Raw genomic sequence first — 18,133 nt, forward strand, 5'->3', positions numbered from 1 at the left:
TCACTTTAGGAAAAGTCAAAAACTTTCTGTTCCCTGTTTATTATTTTTTTTAGCTACAAAAAAATTGATGCAGTTAGCTCTTTATCAGCAACATAATTACAATGTTCTTCATTGTGATAGGCAGTCATCATATCTTCGCCAACAAGATCTCTGAACCTTCCTGCGGATTTTTTAAACCTGCTGGAACATTTTTTGTTAACTTTGGATCCAGCTGAGTCGATTCCAGATTATGATGAGAAAAGTTGGGATAAGGAAGCTGCAGCTTGTTTCGCTCAATATGCCCTTTCATGGCTCTGGATTCAGATGTGGAGTAATGGAGCAGTGAGCCATCTGAAGTCTGAGACAGATACTGGGAAACCTCTCTGCCAGCAGATGGTCTTTTTAACCCAGCGGCCACATTTTTAAGTGGAATATTTATTTCGATTTCCGTGAGATTGACTTTGGCCAGAGGATGAGAAAGCTCCAGTTTGTTTCGTTCTATATGACCCTTTATGCCTTTCGTTTTTGCAGTACAATACCGAGGCAGGCATTCATTTGACGGCCTTGTAAGATATTGGGACTCATCTCTTCCAGCCTCTGGCCACATTTCAGTTATCTTTGTCACTTTCTGAGTTGGTGTAGACGGCTGGTAAGGTAACTGTAGCTGAAGTTCTGCCCATTTGTCTTTAATAGCTTTTGTTTTCTCTGTTCCTAATCGAGGTAAAGACTCGCCCGTTTTCTGGGAAAGATAGCAAGATCTCTCTGAACCTGGTGGAGGGTTTGGATGTCCTGCTCTTGTGTCATTTATTTGTACTGGTTGGCATTTCATATTATCAAGAAAGTCTTTTGGATGAGTCAACCAAAGCTTGTTTCTTTCCAAATTCTGTTTTATTTTACGAGTCTTTGGCGTAATGAGACTTGTTAAAGGCTCACACTTGGTTATGGATAGGTACTGACAAACCTCGATACCAGCAGGGGTGAAGATCTTTCCAGCAGTTTCCTGCACGGCTTCCTTGTGTAGCGATCCTTTGTACTCACTGTTGAAACTCTCGTCGTAGCGCAACTCAAGCTTGTTCTTTTCCAAGTGCTCTTTCATATGTTTTGTTTTTAGAGTTATATGGCGGGCAAGCCGCTGACCTGTTGCTTTAGAAACATACTGGGAAGCGACTGTACCAGGTGGAAGACATTCCTTTCCAGCGGGGGCTTCGTTGGTGGCTTGTCGAGAAGTAGGTGAGTGATCTGCTCGTGCATGCCCGGCATGAGCTAAATTCAGCTTTCGTTTGTCAAAATGAGCTTTCATGGCTCGGGTTCCTTTGGTCTCAACTTTGGGTAACAACTCAACGTTCGACTTACAGAGGTAATAAGAGTTCATTGTGTTTGGTTTGAATCCGTCATAATTTGTTTCACTATCTTTGGTTTTATTAGATTTCCAGTTTTTTATTAATGCTATCTTTGGCCTGTTTCCCACCATATATGGCTTCAAGATCTGTTTGTCTGAAGTTGCAAGTTCATTTCTCAATGGCGGATGGATTGGCGTGGAAGGCGGAATTTTCCTTGACATGATTCTTCCAGACATGTTTAAATTTAGTTTGATTTTAACCAAGCATTAACATCATCTGGTATAAGATGCAATAAGTACTGATAATATACAAGATATGATTTGAACACTGCTGTTCTGCACGATAGGGAAAACGGCTTAATAATATTTGGTACTTAGGTATCCACGCATTATTAAAATAATCGATATCAAAGGCATTTTATGATGTAATAAAACTAGCCTTTGAGGTGTTATTCCTTACATTCATGTCACTTGTTTTCTTAATAATAATAATTTCTTAAGGCAATTATTCAGAACATATAAACTACCAAAGAACATCAAAATACTAACATGTAAAATGTATTAGTAGTAATGTATCATGTATCTGATGCCACACATCAGATACATGATACATTAATACTATAAAATGTTCTTTTATAACTGAAATGGAGAGGCATGAGTTTGACTTGGGATCTACTTCAACAAAGGTGCTTGTATCTCACTCACAAGAAGTAAGTCATGTTTTATATCATCATACATCATAATTCCTAAGAATGTAAGTAAGTAACAGTTCTTTTTAAAATGCCTTTCTAGAACAGGGTCACAAAGCGCTTGAACAATCAAAATCAAAACACAGTTAAAAATAATTTCATATTTAAAAACTCTTAATGGCCAAGACAACATAGATACAAACACAACATAAAACTCTTAATGGCTAAGACAACATAGATAAATTTACAAACACAACATAAATACAAATGTATTACTTACTTACCTACAGGAGGGAAGAAACTTAATGGACATCATTAGGAAAGTTATGGTAACTAATATTGCACTTTTATAAGGGTTTTTGGTGATCCTTTTGTGTGTCGAGATTTAGCTGCAGTGTATAGAGACTTAGATATTGTTTCCTCAGTAAAGGCATTTCTGGGAGTCAAAACGACTGCCGATACCTCATGCTGGTGGTCTGGGCTGTGTTATTGTTTGTCGATCATTAGGGTCTCAATATGACGTAGCTTCTGATTGAACGCTGGCTGTGGCTATTCATCACGGTTACATAAAATTCATGGAGGATCATATTCTTATTTGCTAACTTGATGCAGGAAACGTGTATTGTTGCCATGGAAACCACACAGATTCGTAGTCGGAGTGAAATTTTTAGTGATGAGCTGATTTTGTAATCATTTGATAATGCTCTAAATGTCTTATTGACCTATAACAATGCATGGTCGGAACTACGTTGTGTACAACACGTCCTCACACCCAAGGCGTCATACCGTCCTGCGCCGTGCAATGTCCCCCTGGCGTCACTAAGGTAACGTTACAGGGGGGACAAAAACGTCGGTATTCGCCTACCTGGGTCACCCAGTAATATACAGAGCACCCCCCGACGTCGGATTCAAACGACCCGGGTTACATTTGATGTGTCGCCCACCTCTTCATTGCCATGGTAACGTGACGTGACGTCTCGCTGGTATCCTTTGGCTACCGTAATTCTACAACTATGAAGTGCACTTGAAATCTTTAATGTCAACAGTGCGATTCTAACTCCGATTGTGCTTAACGACCTCAAACCACTTTAAGGAGGTACAGAGTGAATATAAATCGGTAAAAATGCTTATTTTTAATTTTTTGAAGCTTGTATTGTTCACGCATCGCGGAAGTCAAGAGGCCCTCGCAGATTAATACATGCTTGGCGTGGAGGACGCCATCAGAGACTGCTTTGAAACAACAGACTGGGATGTGCTGCTGAGGTCTCATGGTGAGGACATCGAGGGTCAGACACATTGTCTAACAGATTATTTAAATTTCTGCTTGGACGTTGTCGCCCCTACTAAGACTGTCCGCTGTTACCCTAATAATAAACCGTGGGTAACAAAGGAGGTCAAGGATGTCCTTAACAGGAAGAAAGTGGCATTCAGGAGCAGGGACAGGGACGCCATGAGGTCAGCTCTCAGCAGGAGGTGAAGCGATGCTTGAGGGAGGCAAAGGACACCTACAGGAGGAGGTTGGAGGAGAAGCTGAGCCGAGAAGAAATAAGAGAGGTCTGGGATGGTATTAAAACCATCACTGGACACAAGACCAAGGCCTCTCTGACTGCAGTGGACACGTTGGAGGAGGCAAATGGACTGAACAACTTTTTCAACAGGTTTGAGCAGGTCACCTCACCCTCACTGCTGCCCGCCTCAGGACCTGCCCCACCTTCTTGTGCCCCCCCCCAGCTCCACACAACCACTTCCCAGCTTCACCTCACTCCAGGTACAGGATGTACTTCGGAGGATTAGTCCAGGGAAGGCTGCTGGTCCTGATAAGGTGTCTGCTCGACTGCTAAAGACCTGCGCTGCTGAACTAGCTGAGCCGCTCCAGCATGTCTTCAACCTCAGTTTACGGCTGGGGAAAGTACCAACTCTGTGGAAGACTTCCTGTATCGTTCCAGTCCCTAAAAAGATCCGACCGAGTGAGCTGAACGATTACAGACCGGTGGCACTGACTTCGCAGCTGATGAAGACACTGGAGCGGCTGGTCCTCAAACATCTCAGGCCACAAGTCCAGCACGCGCAAGACCCCCCGCAGTTTGCCTACCAGCCAGCAGTTGGTGTGGAAGATGCCATCCTTCGCCTCCTGCATCGGACCTACTCCCACTTGGATAAAGGAAGCGGTTCAGTGAGAATCCTGTTCCTGGACTTTTCTAGTGCCTTCAACACTATCCAACCCAATCTGCTGCAGGACAAACTGACTAAGATGCATGTGGACCCTGGTCTGGTCTCCTGGATTACGGATTATTTTACTGATCGACCACAGTATGTCAGGCTGAAGGATATCACGTCTGACACTGTGGTGTGCAGTACAGGAGCACCTCAGGGGACAGTACTGGCCCCTCTCCTCTTCACCATCTACACTTCAGACTTCTGCTACAACTCAGAGCTGAGTCTCGTCCAGAAGTATGCTGACGACACTGCCATTGTTGGATGCATCAGGGACAACAGCGAAGACGAGTATAGGAGTCTGATACGTGACTTTGTGGACTGGAGTGAGAGGAACCACTTGCAGCTGAACACCTCAAAGACCAAGGAGCTGGTCTTGGATTTCGGGAGGTCCAGGACAAAGCCACGTCCAGTGTCCATCAGAGGTGACGAGGTGGAGATAGTTGACAACTATAAGTACCTCGGTGTGTGGATGGACAGTAAACTGGACTGGTCCTGCAACACAGACCATGTATATAAGAAGGTTCAGAGTAGACTGTACTTTCTGAGGAGGCTTCGATCATTTAACATCTGCAAGAAGCTCCTCTGCATGTTCTACCAGTCTGTGGTGGCCAGTGTCCTGTTCTATGCTGTGGTGTGTTGGGGTGGAAATGTGTCCAAGAGGAGTGTCAACAGGTTGGACAGGTTGATCAGGAGGGCTGGACTCACTGGTGACAGTTGCTGAGAGGAGATCATTGAACAAACTACTGTCCATCATGGATGATGACAGTCATCCTCTGAACACTGTCATCAGTGAGCAGAGAAGCAGAATGAGTGCACGAATGCTCCTACCCAGGTGCAAAACAAATAGACTCAAGGACTCATTCATTCCTCGGGCTATTAAATTGTACAATTCTGAGTTCGGGGGCAGGAGTGGAGTGAGAGTATCTGGATGTTCTGTTCTATGTTAGTCTTTATATCCTTTGTCTTTGTTGTTTTTCTTTGACCTATGTTCTTTGTCTTTATCTTTAGACTTAGATTGTGTCATCTTGTTCTTTCTCTTTATGTTCTTCTTCTTATTTTATTTTATTATTTTTTATTGTTTATGAAAAATTGCTGGCTATTGGAAAAGAACAATTTCAATAAAGTTTTACCTTACCTTAATACAAGGACCTGGTGGGCAATGATGCAGAAATCATTACACCAGCTGATGTGGTTCAGACACGTGATGACACATTGCCCCCATCTCTCTGAAAATAGCACTATTCAAACTCTTTGGATATAATACAGGTTTTCTGGGTCTGTATCAAAATATGATTATTGTTTCTACTTTGTAATTCATTTTCCTAATGAATACAGTCAGATTCATTAAGTGGGTGTGAAAAGCAGCTGACCTAGTTTTTCAGTCCGTTCTGCTAGCTGTGGCGTTTCTCTCCATCCCTGTATGGCGCAGGAGCTAAATCATTTGTTTCGTCAAGTGTGAAGTTTGTGGGTTTCAATTGAACGTGTCATGAAGCTATTTCAGAGACAGAATCATTTTTAGGCATTATAAACATAAAGAGAAGCTGAAGCAACATTTATAGCTTCAGATGAGATTTAAAGTATATATATCGTAAAATATTTTGCGACCACATTGTTGGTCCTTTCCCATCAAGGTGGTGCTTTTGATCAAAGGTTAACACTTTTTTTTCTGAATATAAGGCACTTGGAAGCAAAAATGTATTTAAACAAATATGATCCTAAAAGGGCCATGCCAAGTGAGTATAAATAAGGTAAGGTCTCCTTCGGGAAATTGTTTTTTTCTAATAGCCAATACATACAGCGATTTTTTTATAAAAAATAAATCAAAAATAAATCAAAATAAAATAAGAACAAGAGAAATAAAGAGAAAGAACACAATTACACAATCTAAGTCTAAAGATAAAGAACATAGATCAAAGAAAAACAACAACAACACGGACAAAGGATACAAAGACTAACATAGTCAAATAAATAACCTAGAGCAAATACGAAAGACCATTGTAGCGCAGTTGAGGTCACTTTGTTGCCGTGGGGGTGTGTGTAGGGTACTTTACTGCTGTGGGACATTCACATTTCCGACATTTGAAAAGCCGTGGGCATCTTTATAGCTGTAGCTCTTTCTGGTGGAGCTTGAACTTCTAAACTTAACCGTCTTTTCTTTCTTAAGTATTAAATGTTAAATATTAAATTGTCTTTTCAAAGCTCTTAATATCTTCTTAGAGCATGCATACAAACCATTTCTCTCCTTGTCACCTGGTCTTTATTCTTATCCCCATTGTTACCTCCAACGTCTGGAACATGTGCGGATGGAAAAGTGATTCTTCACGCCTCGGCACCTGATGTTAAAGAATATGCACACATATGAATGCATAGAGCCAACTCTCAGGTCGATGGATGACATTAGCGACAAAGCTTCCCTGTGGATGCCCGACCTTTATTAGGTGTCAGAAGCAAGTCCTTACACAGTGCCTCACTAATCATAACCATGATGCTTCCCTTGACCTTCTAGTCTCATGATCTCTGTCAGCATTAAATAGCCTTTTCAAGGTTTCACCTGGCTTTATGATGACATGTTCAGAATTCAGAGCATAGAGAGAGCATTTATGGAGCAATTTTATGGAAGTGTTTCCTAGAAGACATTCTCAATTATTTTATTTTTTTTACCATTGGTCTCAGACACATAACCTGTGGATCAATTGCGGCTGAGAACCAATATTTTGCTTGATATCAAATTTCATGTAAGTTCGGCCCGCAGTGGCAGCGTAAGAGGAAGCGAAAAACTGCAGACTTGAGCAGCTGCTGAAACAGTATACACAAACATATCTATATCTCAAAGTCTCAGCAGAATTCTCAATGGAAAAGCGCTATATATATAAATAATTACTTACTTACTTACATTATGCAGTTGTCAACACAAATCTACCTGTTTTGCTGATATTGATACCTGAGAAAATACAAGACGTCAGATAGGCTTCTATCTGACAGTATCATTAGGAAAGAAGCCCACTCTTGGGTTTTGAGTCATTATCTTAACTCAAAAGCCACCTGTTTTGCACCACAAACCCCTTATAACCTTCATCTACTTTTACCAGCTTGTTTGATTGTGTTTTTATCCTCCTCCTGATTTTATTGTATTCTGTGATTTTGTTGCATTGTATGATTTTATTGTGAAGCGACCTTTTAAATTCAATGTATTACTATTATTGTTATTATTTTTATTATATTTATTATTCTATTCACCCGCAGGTGCCAGGGAGAAGATATAAGTCAAGTCAACACTGGGATATAACCGCAGTGTTCAACAGAGTCAATGGCCTGTTAGTGGGAAGTTTAGGGATAGGATTGACTGTGGGGTTGCCATAATGTCACAAAGTCAGGAGACTTGCATTGTAACAAACATCAAGTGTCAGTCATAGATGGATGTATTGGAGATCTTTTGTTCATTTTTCAAAATAAAACATGTAGTTGCAAATAATAACAATGTATTCCTGAAATTATATTTAAACTATTATTATATTATTAAATGTCCCACAATGTGATCCCTTTCATTTTGAAATGCAAGGAAGGAGTCCTAGAAAACCAGGGAAAAGCCTGCACAAATAAAAAGGTCTTAAGATGTTTCTTAAAGGAGTCAGTAGACGCCATCAAGCGCAGAGGGAGACGGAGATTGTTCCAAAGTTTAGAAGCAACAGCATACAAATATTTCTCTCCTCTGGTCCAGAAGCGTTTGCGCGGAATCGTCATCAAATTCTAATCCGCAGACCTCAGAGCTCAGGCTAAGGCTGGATTACTGATGTAAGCTGGAGCATGACCATGATTAGCTCTGAAAGTAAGAACCAGAATTTTAAAATTCACCCTGAAGGAAACTGGCAACCAGTTAAGAGTTTTAAGGCTCGGGAAATGTAAATTCTTCTACTATAGCAGTCAGAATTTTTAGATTTTTTGACGCAAAAATTATTAAGGATCCAAAATATCAGCCAGTCACATTGTTAAATGAGGCTAGAGCTAGAGTCAGGCTCAGTGACAGCAGGGGTTCAACACAAAAGGTGTTTTTCTGTTTGATAAACTATTTTGTCAGTGAAAAATTTCAACAGTGCATTGCTGTCACAGCAGGACACATGATATAATTTATAAAGTCAAACAACAATTTGGGGTATTTATTATTTGCTGCTACCAGTTTCAGAATGTTATCAGATCTGGCAGTTTCCACCATTTAATTGTATGAGTGCATCAGATCCCTGAGGTGAAACTTTCGAAGTCTCTCTAGACTCAGGAGATATTCATTTGTCCTAGGGTACCATTTTTCAGTGAAACAGTGAATCAAACTGTTCACGTTTAGACAGTCATCACAGGAAAGAGGGCTTAGGTTCAGGGATGAAGTCCAGGTTAAACAAGACAAGATAATGATCACTCAGATGGACATCATGCACAGACATTAGAAATGTCCAGGCCAAGAGTAAAAACTAAGTCTAAAGTGTGGCCTTTTTTCTCCCTCATCCTGGGTCCTATACTTTTTATTATATAAGCTGCCTCAGGGGCCATTTTTAAGAAACCACAATATCGCTTTTCACTGATTTGCAGATGGTATTCAGATCTACCTTTCTTTTAAATCGAATTACGATGACTTCAAACCCTGCTTGACTGCTTAAAAGATGTAAAACCCTGGATGAACAGGAACTTCTTGTCACGAGTCGAACACGGCAGGAGTCCTGGGTCACTCTCCTGAGCCTCCTGAACTACCCTCTCTATATCCCAGCTGGCCGCCCTAATGAAGCACCGCTTAGGGAGGATGGTCTCATCCGCCAGACCCTCCTGGGAAGGAGCAAACTGTCGAGATAAGGCATCAGGCTTAACATTCTTACCTCCTGGGCGGTAAGTCAGGGAAAAGTCAAATCGGCCAAGAAACAGGGGCCAACTTGCCTGGCGGGAGTTCAGGCGCCTGGCCAGGAAGTAGGTCGATGGCGCAGTCATAAGGACGGTGCGGTGGTAGGGATAGCGCCCTCTCCTTGCTAAAAACCTCACCCAAACTGTGATACTCCGGAGGAACGGAGGAAAGATCAGGAGGGGGAGAAATGGGAAGTGGAGGACGAGAGGTAGTGGGTGCAGACCGGAGACACTGTGAATGACAATGAGGACTCCAACCAAGTACCGTTGAGTTCACCCAGTCAAAGTGAGGATTATGGATACGAAGCCAGGGGAGACCGAGAACTATAGGAGAAGAGGGAGATGAAATGAGAAGAAAACAAATGACCTCAGAGTGGTTACCCGAAATAGTGAGGGAAAGGGGAGTGGTCTGGTGAGTCACATCGAGGAGCGGTCGGCCATCTATGGCGCAGACCGGGCGGGGAAGGGCCAGTCTAACCAGGGGAATGTTAAGGGAAAGGGCGAAGTCTCGGTCAATGAAGTTGTCGTCAGCGCCAGAGTCGATCAGAACAACCTCAGCAGTCGAAGTCATGTCAACAGTCAATAGTCCAGGTAGAGTGATCCGGTGAGTGTGGTCATGAGAAGAGCGGGTGTGTCCCACCCGAGCACTAACCTTAGGGCGACTTGGGCAGACACGTAGTAGGTGACCAGGCTCGCCACAGTACAAACACAATCCCCTCGTGAGCCTGTGGGAGCGCTGTTCGGGAGACAAACGTGTACGACCCAGCTGCATCGGCTCGTCGGGTGGCGGCGTCGGAGTCGCAGGAGTCAACTGAGGAGGTGGTCGGTCAAAGATGGAAAAAGGAGGAGAGAAAACGTCCTTGCCACGTTCCCTGCGCGATCCCTCAACCTATTATCGATCTTGATAGCTAGGCTGATAAGAGCCTCTAACCCCTCTGGTTCATCCCGTGTGGCGAGTTGATCCCTGACGGAGCTACTTAACCCCTGGGTAAACGCGGTTATAAGTGCGGGCTCATTCCAACCACTCTTGGCGGCTAATAAACGGAAATCTACAGAGTAATGCCCCACAGACTCATCTCCCTGTCTTAACCTAAGTAACTTGCGAGAGGACACAGCGGGAGAGCGATGTGGCAGGTCGAAAACCCGGCGCATCTCGTCAGTAAAACTGTCATAATTAGCTAGAGCCGGAGAGTTAGACTCCCACAGAGAAGTTGCCCAGTCAGCTGTCCTACCCCGGAGGAGATTTATCAGATACGCGATCTGGGCGCGACCAGTGGAAAACGAGGAGGGCTGCTGGCTAAACACTAACTGGATCTGGAGCAAAAAACGTGCACAACCACCCACTTCTCCACTATAATGTTCCGGCGTGGGTATCGTGGGTTCGCGTAGAGCCGGCAGTCTTTCAGGGTGAGCAGGAGCGGAGACAGTCGGCGCGCGCACAGAGGCTGCGGCGGCTGCAACAGGTGCGGGAGGGGCCAAACGAAGAGTCAGCTCACCCATGGTGGGTGACAGCTGGACGAGCGCTGCGTGACTTTCCCGTGTCACTTCCTCGAGAGAACAAAGTCTGGTATCTTGAGAACCGAGGGCTCGGCGGAGCTCCTTTACTTCCGCTGGGTCCATCTGGTGGCCAGGGTATTCTGTCACGAGTCGAACACGGCAGGAGACCCAGATGCGGAAGTGAGAAATAATCCTCGGAGGAATAGTTCAAAATCAAAGTCTTTTAATAATCCATACGGTCGGAACGGACCGGACCGGAACAAAAACAGAACAGGCGCTCGGGACGGAGGCAGGACGCGGCTGGAGATCGGGGTCTCAGAACAGCAACTAAAAAACAAAGGGGAAAAAGACTCACGTGAGTAACTTAAATCGCTGACAACGTCATGGGTCTTCAAAAGACGGTTCATACGAATGCGAGCGCGGAGCGAGATCGAAGATGCCAACCTGGTCAGGAAACTCAATACTCTTGCGAGTTCTTCCGGGCAGAGATGCTCCTTATCTGTGGGAAGAACCCGCCATTCAATCATCCCCAGCCGCGCACCTGCCAGCGTCTGTCAAAACAAAACAGAGGACACGTACCAAAACGGAAACACAACTTCAAAATAAAACAGGAAGGAACATAAACATGACACTTCTTCAATCTTATTGAAGGCAAAACGAAAGTCATTATCTTTAATAACAATGCCTCTGGTCTTTTAGGCTCCTCTCTACCTAATTTCCAGTCATCAGTTAAAAATCTTGATCTGATATTTGACAATGCTTTTAAATTTGACAAACAAGTAAAGTCTGTAATCAGGAATAGTTTTTGTAAATTGAGAATTGAATGACTTTATGACTCTGAAAGGTTATATTAAAGTTATTTTTAAATTAAATGATTTTGAAATCCAGGTGCAACAGAGAGAGAATACTTTCATTTTGGCAATACGTACTAAAATAAATCTAAATTTGATTTTGTGACATTTCAAAATTACAATCACTTTTACAAACATTTTGGAGGAGAATTACGTCTGGCACATGTGCAGAACGTACACTTTTGCCGGCAATCTCTGGTGTTTTTTTTGCAGGTGCGGTGTGTCAAGGCATTAAGACCTCTGATGTTTTTTTAAAAACAAGTATTTGTATAATGTGGATATGTAATATAAATCTTTTCTAGAGTATTTCAGTAAATATAATTTTTATAATTGATTAAATTAAATATAATTATTTAATTAACATTCAAACTTTTATCATACTTATCTACTCACCCTCATGTAGACTAAGGATTATTTTCAGAGTAATATGTTCCTTTTTAGAGTGAAAATATATTTTGTCTATAACTCTAAAAAGAAACAGATTACTCATGGTTGTGAGTAGAAAATGAGAGAAGTATATTATATTGACACTCTTTATTACGGACAAGAGAACATGGGAGGCCGAGGGAAAAGTTCGAAGGGAAAATCCTACACACCACACGAAGCGGCAAAGATCTCCAGACTCGCCTAAAGTTATGGATTCGCCGACCCAGACGGATTTACCTTCATCATCACCACCACCGTTCTACAGAGAGGTTAGTGACAGTCTAATGTCAATAAATACAACCCTTAACGCTCTGGAGTCGCGGATCGCCCTCGTGGAATTACTCCACAAAGACTTTCAATTCATAAAAAATAGTTTAGAGTTCTGTCATGACCGCATTGAAACGCTTACGAAAGAACAAATAAACCTAAAAGATAACGACACCTCTCTAACAAAAGAGATGACCGAAATAAAAAAAGAAAACAAAGAACTTAAGGAATCATTATTAGACCTCCAAACCCGCTCCATGAGAGACAACCTCATATTCAGCGGGATACCTGAATCGACGGCACCGACCGACCCAGAATTGGCCCTAAAAAACTTTATGACGGACAATCTGAAGTTACCCCCCGACACAGTGAGTAAAATCACTTTTCACCGCGTCCATCGCCTGGGTCCAGTCAAGAAGGACAAGAACTACCCCCGTCCCATTATCGCCAAGTTTGAACACTACAAACAAAAGGAACAGGTGAAGAAACAGGGAGTCCAGCTCAAAGGAATAAATGACCAATATCCCCGCGAGATCCAGGCTCGACGCAAGATCCTGTTCCCGATCAGGAGACAGTATCTGGAGAAACAGAGGAGGGCTGTTATCTCAGTGGATAAACTCTACATCGACGGTCAATTGTTCCGTGACAGCAATCTAACGCCATGGCTGTACTGATACAAAAAAACTACAACCGCTAATATAAAACGATGAACATATAATATACTCACATCTGCTCGCATCTCACTGGCACTTGTTGTTTTTTTCTGTTTACTAACCACACCTATCGCTCTTTGCTCTACAACATGTTTCACTTCATTCATTCTTTCACACTCATACATTCGCACACACGTCGGGATGATAGCCTCTTAGACATACTGTTCGATGGACATGGTTAGGTTTACAAGCTGGAATGTTTGTGGACTTGGAAGTCAGGCAAAAGTTATTAAATTTAAAAAACAATTTAAAAAACTGAATACAGACATCTGTCTCCTACTGGAAACCCACTTGGTTGACTCAAGAAATGCAGTATTGCAATCTCCCAACTTCCCACACACCTTTATGGCAAATTTTAATTCCAGACAAAGAGGAACTGCAATCTTAATAAATAATAAAATCAAATTCACACTTAACACTACAATGTCTGATCCAGAAGGCAGATACGTCATTATTCATATCTCCTTAAATAACAAACAAAATCTGACTATAGTGAGTGTATATGGGCCAAACAAGGACGACCCAGACTTCTTTAACACCTTGTTCTCTAATCTAATTGATTTGCCCTGTTCTAATCTTATTATAGGCGGTGACTTTAACACTGTGCTCGATCCAGTCCAGGACAGATCCAGTTCAACTGCAAACACTAAAACCTCAGTATCAACAGCAGAACTAAAACAGTACATGGAGGAGTTTGGACTGGCTGATAGCTGGAGGCTAAACCACCAGGATGAGAAAGGATTTACATTTTTCTCACAGGTACATCGCACTTCATCTAGAATAGACTTCTTTTTGACCAGTAAATCCCTACTATCAATCACATCAGAAACAAAAATCCATCCCATAATTGTAAGCGACCATGCACCAGTCTCACTTTGTCTTAATATCCAACCTCAACTGAAGTCTTCCACTCGATGGAGGTTGAACACATCTCTACTGAAGGATAAAGATTTTGATGATTATTTTAAAAAAGAATGGTCCTTCTTTCTAGAAACCAATGATACACCAAACATCTCTGCGTCCCTCCTCTGGGAGACGGCTAAAGCTGTGCTAGGCGGAAAAATAATCTCCTTCTCTTCCCATAAGAAGAAGACTGAAGCACAGAAAGAAAAAGATCTAGAGACCAAACTAAAAGAACTTGAGGTAGAATACTCAGAAAACCCAGTCGACACTCTTCTGTGTCAGATTAGGAACGTTAAACTGGATTTAAATGATATCTTGAATAAAAAGGTGAAATTCCAAATACAAAGACTACGTCTAAATGAAATCCAGCACAGCAACAAATCGGCTAAATATTTGGCAAATTTAATTAAACGAGGAAAAGAAAAATCAACTATTTCCACCGTAAAAGATAGCAATGGAAAATATGTTAACTCACAGGCAGAAATTAATAAGGTGTTTGAAGACTTTTATAAACGACTATACAGTGACGATTTAAACCCAGACACGGACAATATCAGCAAGTTCCTTAACGGGTTAAAATTACCACACCTATCTAGAGAACAAGCAACAAGTTTAGACAGGCCAATTTCACCAGAGGAAATGTACATAGCTCTTAATAAAATGTCCATTAATACATCTCCAGGCCCTGAGGGTTTTCCTTTTGAGTTTTACAAACACTTCTGGCCAACTATCAACAACTAGAATTCCCTCGTCAATGAATACAGCTATGATCACACTACTATTAAAACCAGATAAAGACCCCACCAACCCAGCTAACCCCTTTCGCTGATCAACACAGACATTAAAATCTTTAGCAAAGTGCTAGCCTCTAGAATAGAACGAGTCATGACAACTCTAATACATCCAGATCAAACGGGTTTCATCAAAGGTAGACAGTCCTCTGAAAACACAAGAAAACTATTCAATCTAATACAAATTTCAAATAAAAGTAATGCTGATGACTTTGTATTATCACTAGATGCAGAGAAAGCTTTTGAAAAAGTTAACTGGAAATTCCTCTTTTCATGTCCATCAGTATTTGGTTTTGGGGAATCATTTACAGGGTGGATCAGAGCACTTTACACTTCTCCAATGGCCACAGTCACAACTAACAGGATAATTAAAAAAAACTTCAGATTAAATAATGGCACTAGACAAGGGTGTCCACTGTCACCGTCTCTCTTTGCTCTCTTCATCGAACCCCTTGCAGCTTTAATCAGGGAAAATAAAACAATTTTAGGAATACCAACACCAACTAGGGAACACAAAATAATACTTTATGCAGATGATGTGCTGATCTTCCTTAGGAAGCCAGAGTCATCTCTTAAAGAATGTTTTGACAGCATCAAAACATTCTCTAGTATCTCTGGTTATACTGTGAACTGGTCAAAATCAACTATTTTACCACCTAAATCATGTCATTCAATGTTAGTTTCTCCTCACGATCTAACAGTAGGCAACATAAAATATTTAGGAATCAATATCTCCCCAAATCTATCAGAATTGTTCTCCTTGAACTTCTCTTCACTACTTCAATGGATACAGGATGATTTAAGTCGCTGGACGAAATTACCATTATCACTTATAGAAAGAATAGAAACAGTTAAAATGTCAATCCTGCCGAAAGTCAACTACCTATTTACAATGATTCCCATCACACCAAACTGTTCTTTGTTCAAATCACTGAATACTGCCATTATCAAATTCTATTGGAAAAATAAAACTCCAAGAATAAAACTAACTACATTGCAAAAACCAAAGACACAGGGTGGACTTGAAGCCCACCTCTCCGTATTATGGTCAAAATAAATATCAATTTGTTTTCCAATTAACTCGAACCCAATCAATTCTGGATATTTTAACCAGGTTGACTGTAGTGGCCAATTGGGGTAGTGATATAATATGTTTGGAAATTGAAGGCAGAAGGATACAGGGGCATGATCATAACTAAGTATACTGTCATACCAACATGTTCTAACCCTTGACAGTAATCAGCAGACAGTTGAAAAAATATATATTCAGGTACCCCCCCAATTATCAGTTGGGCCAGGCAAGGGAGCAAGGGACAGATAAAACATCTGTAAAGTCAGGATTATCATTGTTAGTTCAGTATTTATTAATGAAATTAAATTTAGTTGATGAAATTTCACATTGAATAATAAGATACCTGCCGAGTTTATCTTCTTTACAATTAATCAATTTAAAGAGTAATAATTTGTGGACCAGTGTAATGAAGAAGAAAGAAGAAAACACCTGACCAGGCCAACTCCTTCTCACTCTATTTACATCATCCAGAGTCAAGTGAGTCTCCTGAAGAAACACCACCTTAGTTTTGGATTACTTGATAACCTTCATAACTGGTTTGAATTTTTTTTAATGGATTAACCCCTCTCACATTACAAGAGGTAAACAATAAATTTGAAGTCATATATAAGATAGGGACCTGAAGATACGACCCCCTGGTTGGTGAGATGGATGTAAATAGAGGAAGATTTCCAGAGCTCGGCTCTTCTGTTCTGGACCGTCAATTTATTGTGACGAGGCCCGGTTGATTGTTAAAGCCTGTATTTATTTTCCTTGGAGGGGTAAATAAGTAAGTAAGTAATTTTTATTTGTATAGCGCTTTTCCAAACCAGGGTCACAAAGCGCTTAAACAATCAAAACAATACTCAATAAAGTATATACTTTAAAGGGCAAGATAAACCAAAGCCTAGGAGCAATATAAAACCACTACAGTTCAGCTCAAAATGGAGTGTAGAATAACATATTCAAATATCAGTTCTGTTCAAAGTTCAAACATGTACTGTGGGTCTCACAAAGCTTTTAGACGTGTTTTCTTTTATTTCATAGTTTGAGTCTAATTTACTAAATGGCTCTTCAGTTGGTATTTTAAACAATGATGATGGTTCTGTTAAAAAAAAACAACAACATGTTAATCAACGTAAGACAAACACAGGAGTCGCAGAAAATCAGGGAAAAGCCTGCACAAATAAAAATGTGTTAAGATTTTTCTTGAAGGAGTCAGTAGACTCCATCAAACGCAGAGAGAGAGGAAGATCGTTTCAAAGCTGGCCACAGCCTGGAACGATTTCTCTCCTCTGGTCCTGAACCGTGTGCATGGATTACAAGCTCCAGATCATGTTGTGACAACATTTTCCTAAATTTAGAAATTTTTCTCAGTTAAAACAAACAGTTTCTTGTCAGTTTCTTGCAGTGTTGAACAAGAGACATGTCTTTATCAAATACAACACCCAGGTTTCTCAGGCTCAGTTTGACAGACTGACTTAAGTCACCCAAGTACTGACTCAACCCTGGAACCTTATCATCAGGAGCAATCACCAGAGTTTCAGTTTTGTCCACATTTAGCTGTCAAGTGTTTTCACTCAGCCATTGTTTGATTTCTAGCAAACAATTGACTAAGCTGTTCAGCCTCTGGGGCTCAGTTGGATCGAAAGAACAGTAGAGCTGGATGTCATCAGCAAAAATGTGATAAGAAACATCAGGAAATCTCTGAATGATTTTACCGAGGGGAATCAAGTACAGCAAAAACAATAAAGGACCCAGAACAGAACCTTGACGGACTCCACACAACAGATCTGCCGATTCAGACCTCATTTGATTGGCAGATACACTAAAACTGCACCCAGAAAGGTAGGATGAGAACCATTCTAACACAGACCCAGACAGTCCCACTTCATCCCTCAGTCTTCTTAGCAGGATCTGGTGATCTGGACATTTTCAATAAAGCTGTCTCCATAGAGTGATGTTTACTGAAGCCAGACTGAAACTTCTCATGGATGTCGCTCTGATCCAGGAACAAAGACAGCTGTTCAGACACCACCTTCTCCAAGATCTTAGACAAGAAAGGGAGCTTAGAAATAGGCCAGAGGTCAGTTGGGTCTAAGCCTGGTTTTTTTTTTAGCAGAGGCTTCACAATGGCATGTTTAAATGCATTGGGAAAAACCCCTGTGGAAAGGGAGAGGTTCACCATATTGGTAACCCAGGGGCCAATTACATCAAATACTTTGATAAAAAGCCTACAAGGAAGGACGTCATCTGCGCAAGAGGAGGGTTTCATCTTGTTCACTAGTGCCGAAATATCACCCAAAGATAAAGCAGTGAAGGAAGACCAAGAGGAGGAGAGGGGCTCAGAGACAGTAGGGGTTCCAAACAAAGGGGGAGAGATTTTCTCTTTGATCAATTTAATTTTGTCAATGAAAAATCTCAACAATGCATTGCTGTCAGCTTCACAGAAGACAGGCGTGATTTGAGGAGCAGGAGACACGAGATAATTAATCATGTCAAACAACACTTTGGGGTATTTCTTATTTG

General features: G+C 41.4%; 1 protein-coding gene across 2 annotated transcripts in view; it reads left to right on the forward strand.

Moving 5' to 3' along the window:
• The first annotated feature begins 1,842 nt into the window (after window positions 1-1,842).
• Window positions 1,843-18,133, forward strand: part of LOC148071394 (uncharacterized) — a 36,852-nt gene continuing 20,561 nt past the window's right edge. Inside the window, exon 1 of one of the 2 annotated variants that reach the window (XR_015712864.1) lies at window positions 1,843-2,028. Coding sequence is in view for 1 of the 2 variants with exons in the window: in XM_087799516.1 (XP_087655642.1) it covers window positions 1,963-2,004 (42 nt within the window). In the remaining variant the exon portion in view is untranslated. The remainder of the gene's footprint in view (window positions 2,029-18,133) is intronic. The other variant, XM_087799516.1, reaches the window with a different exon arrangement.

The sequence above is a fragment of the Callionymus lyra genome, chromosome 9 (genome assembly GCF_982586985.1).
Source record: "Callionymus lyra chromosome 9, fCalLyr1.hap1.1, whole genome shotgun sequence".
Lineage (NCBI taxonomy): Eukaryota > Metazoa > Chordata > Actinopteri > Syngnathiformes > Callionymidae > Callionymus > Callionymus lyra.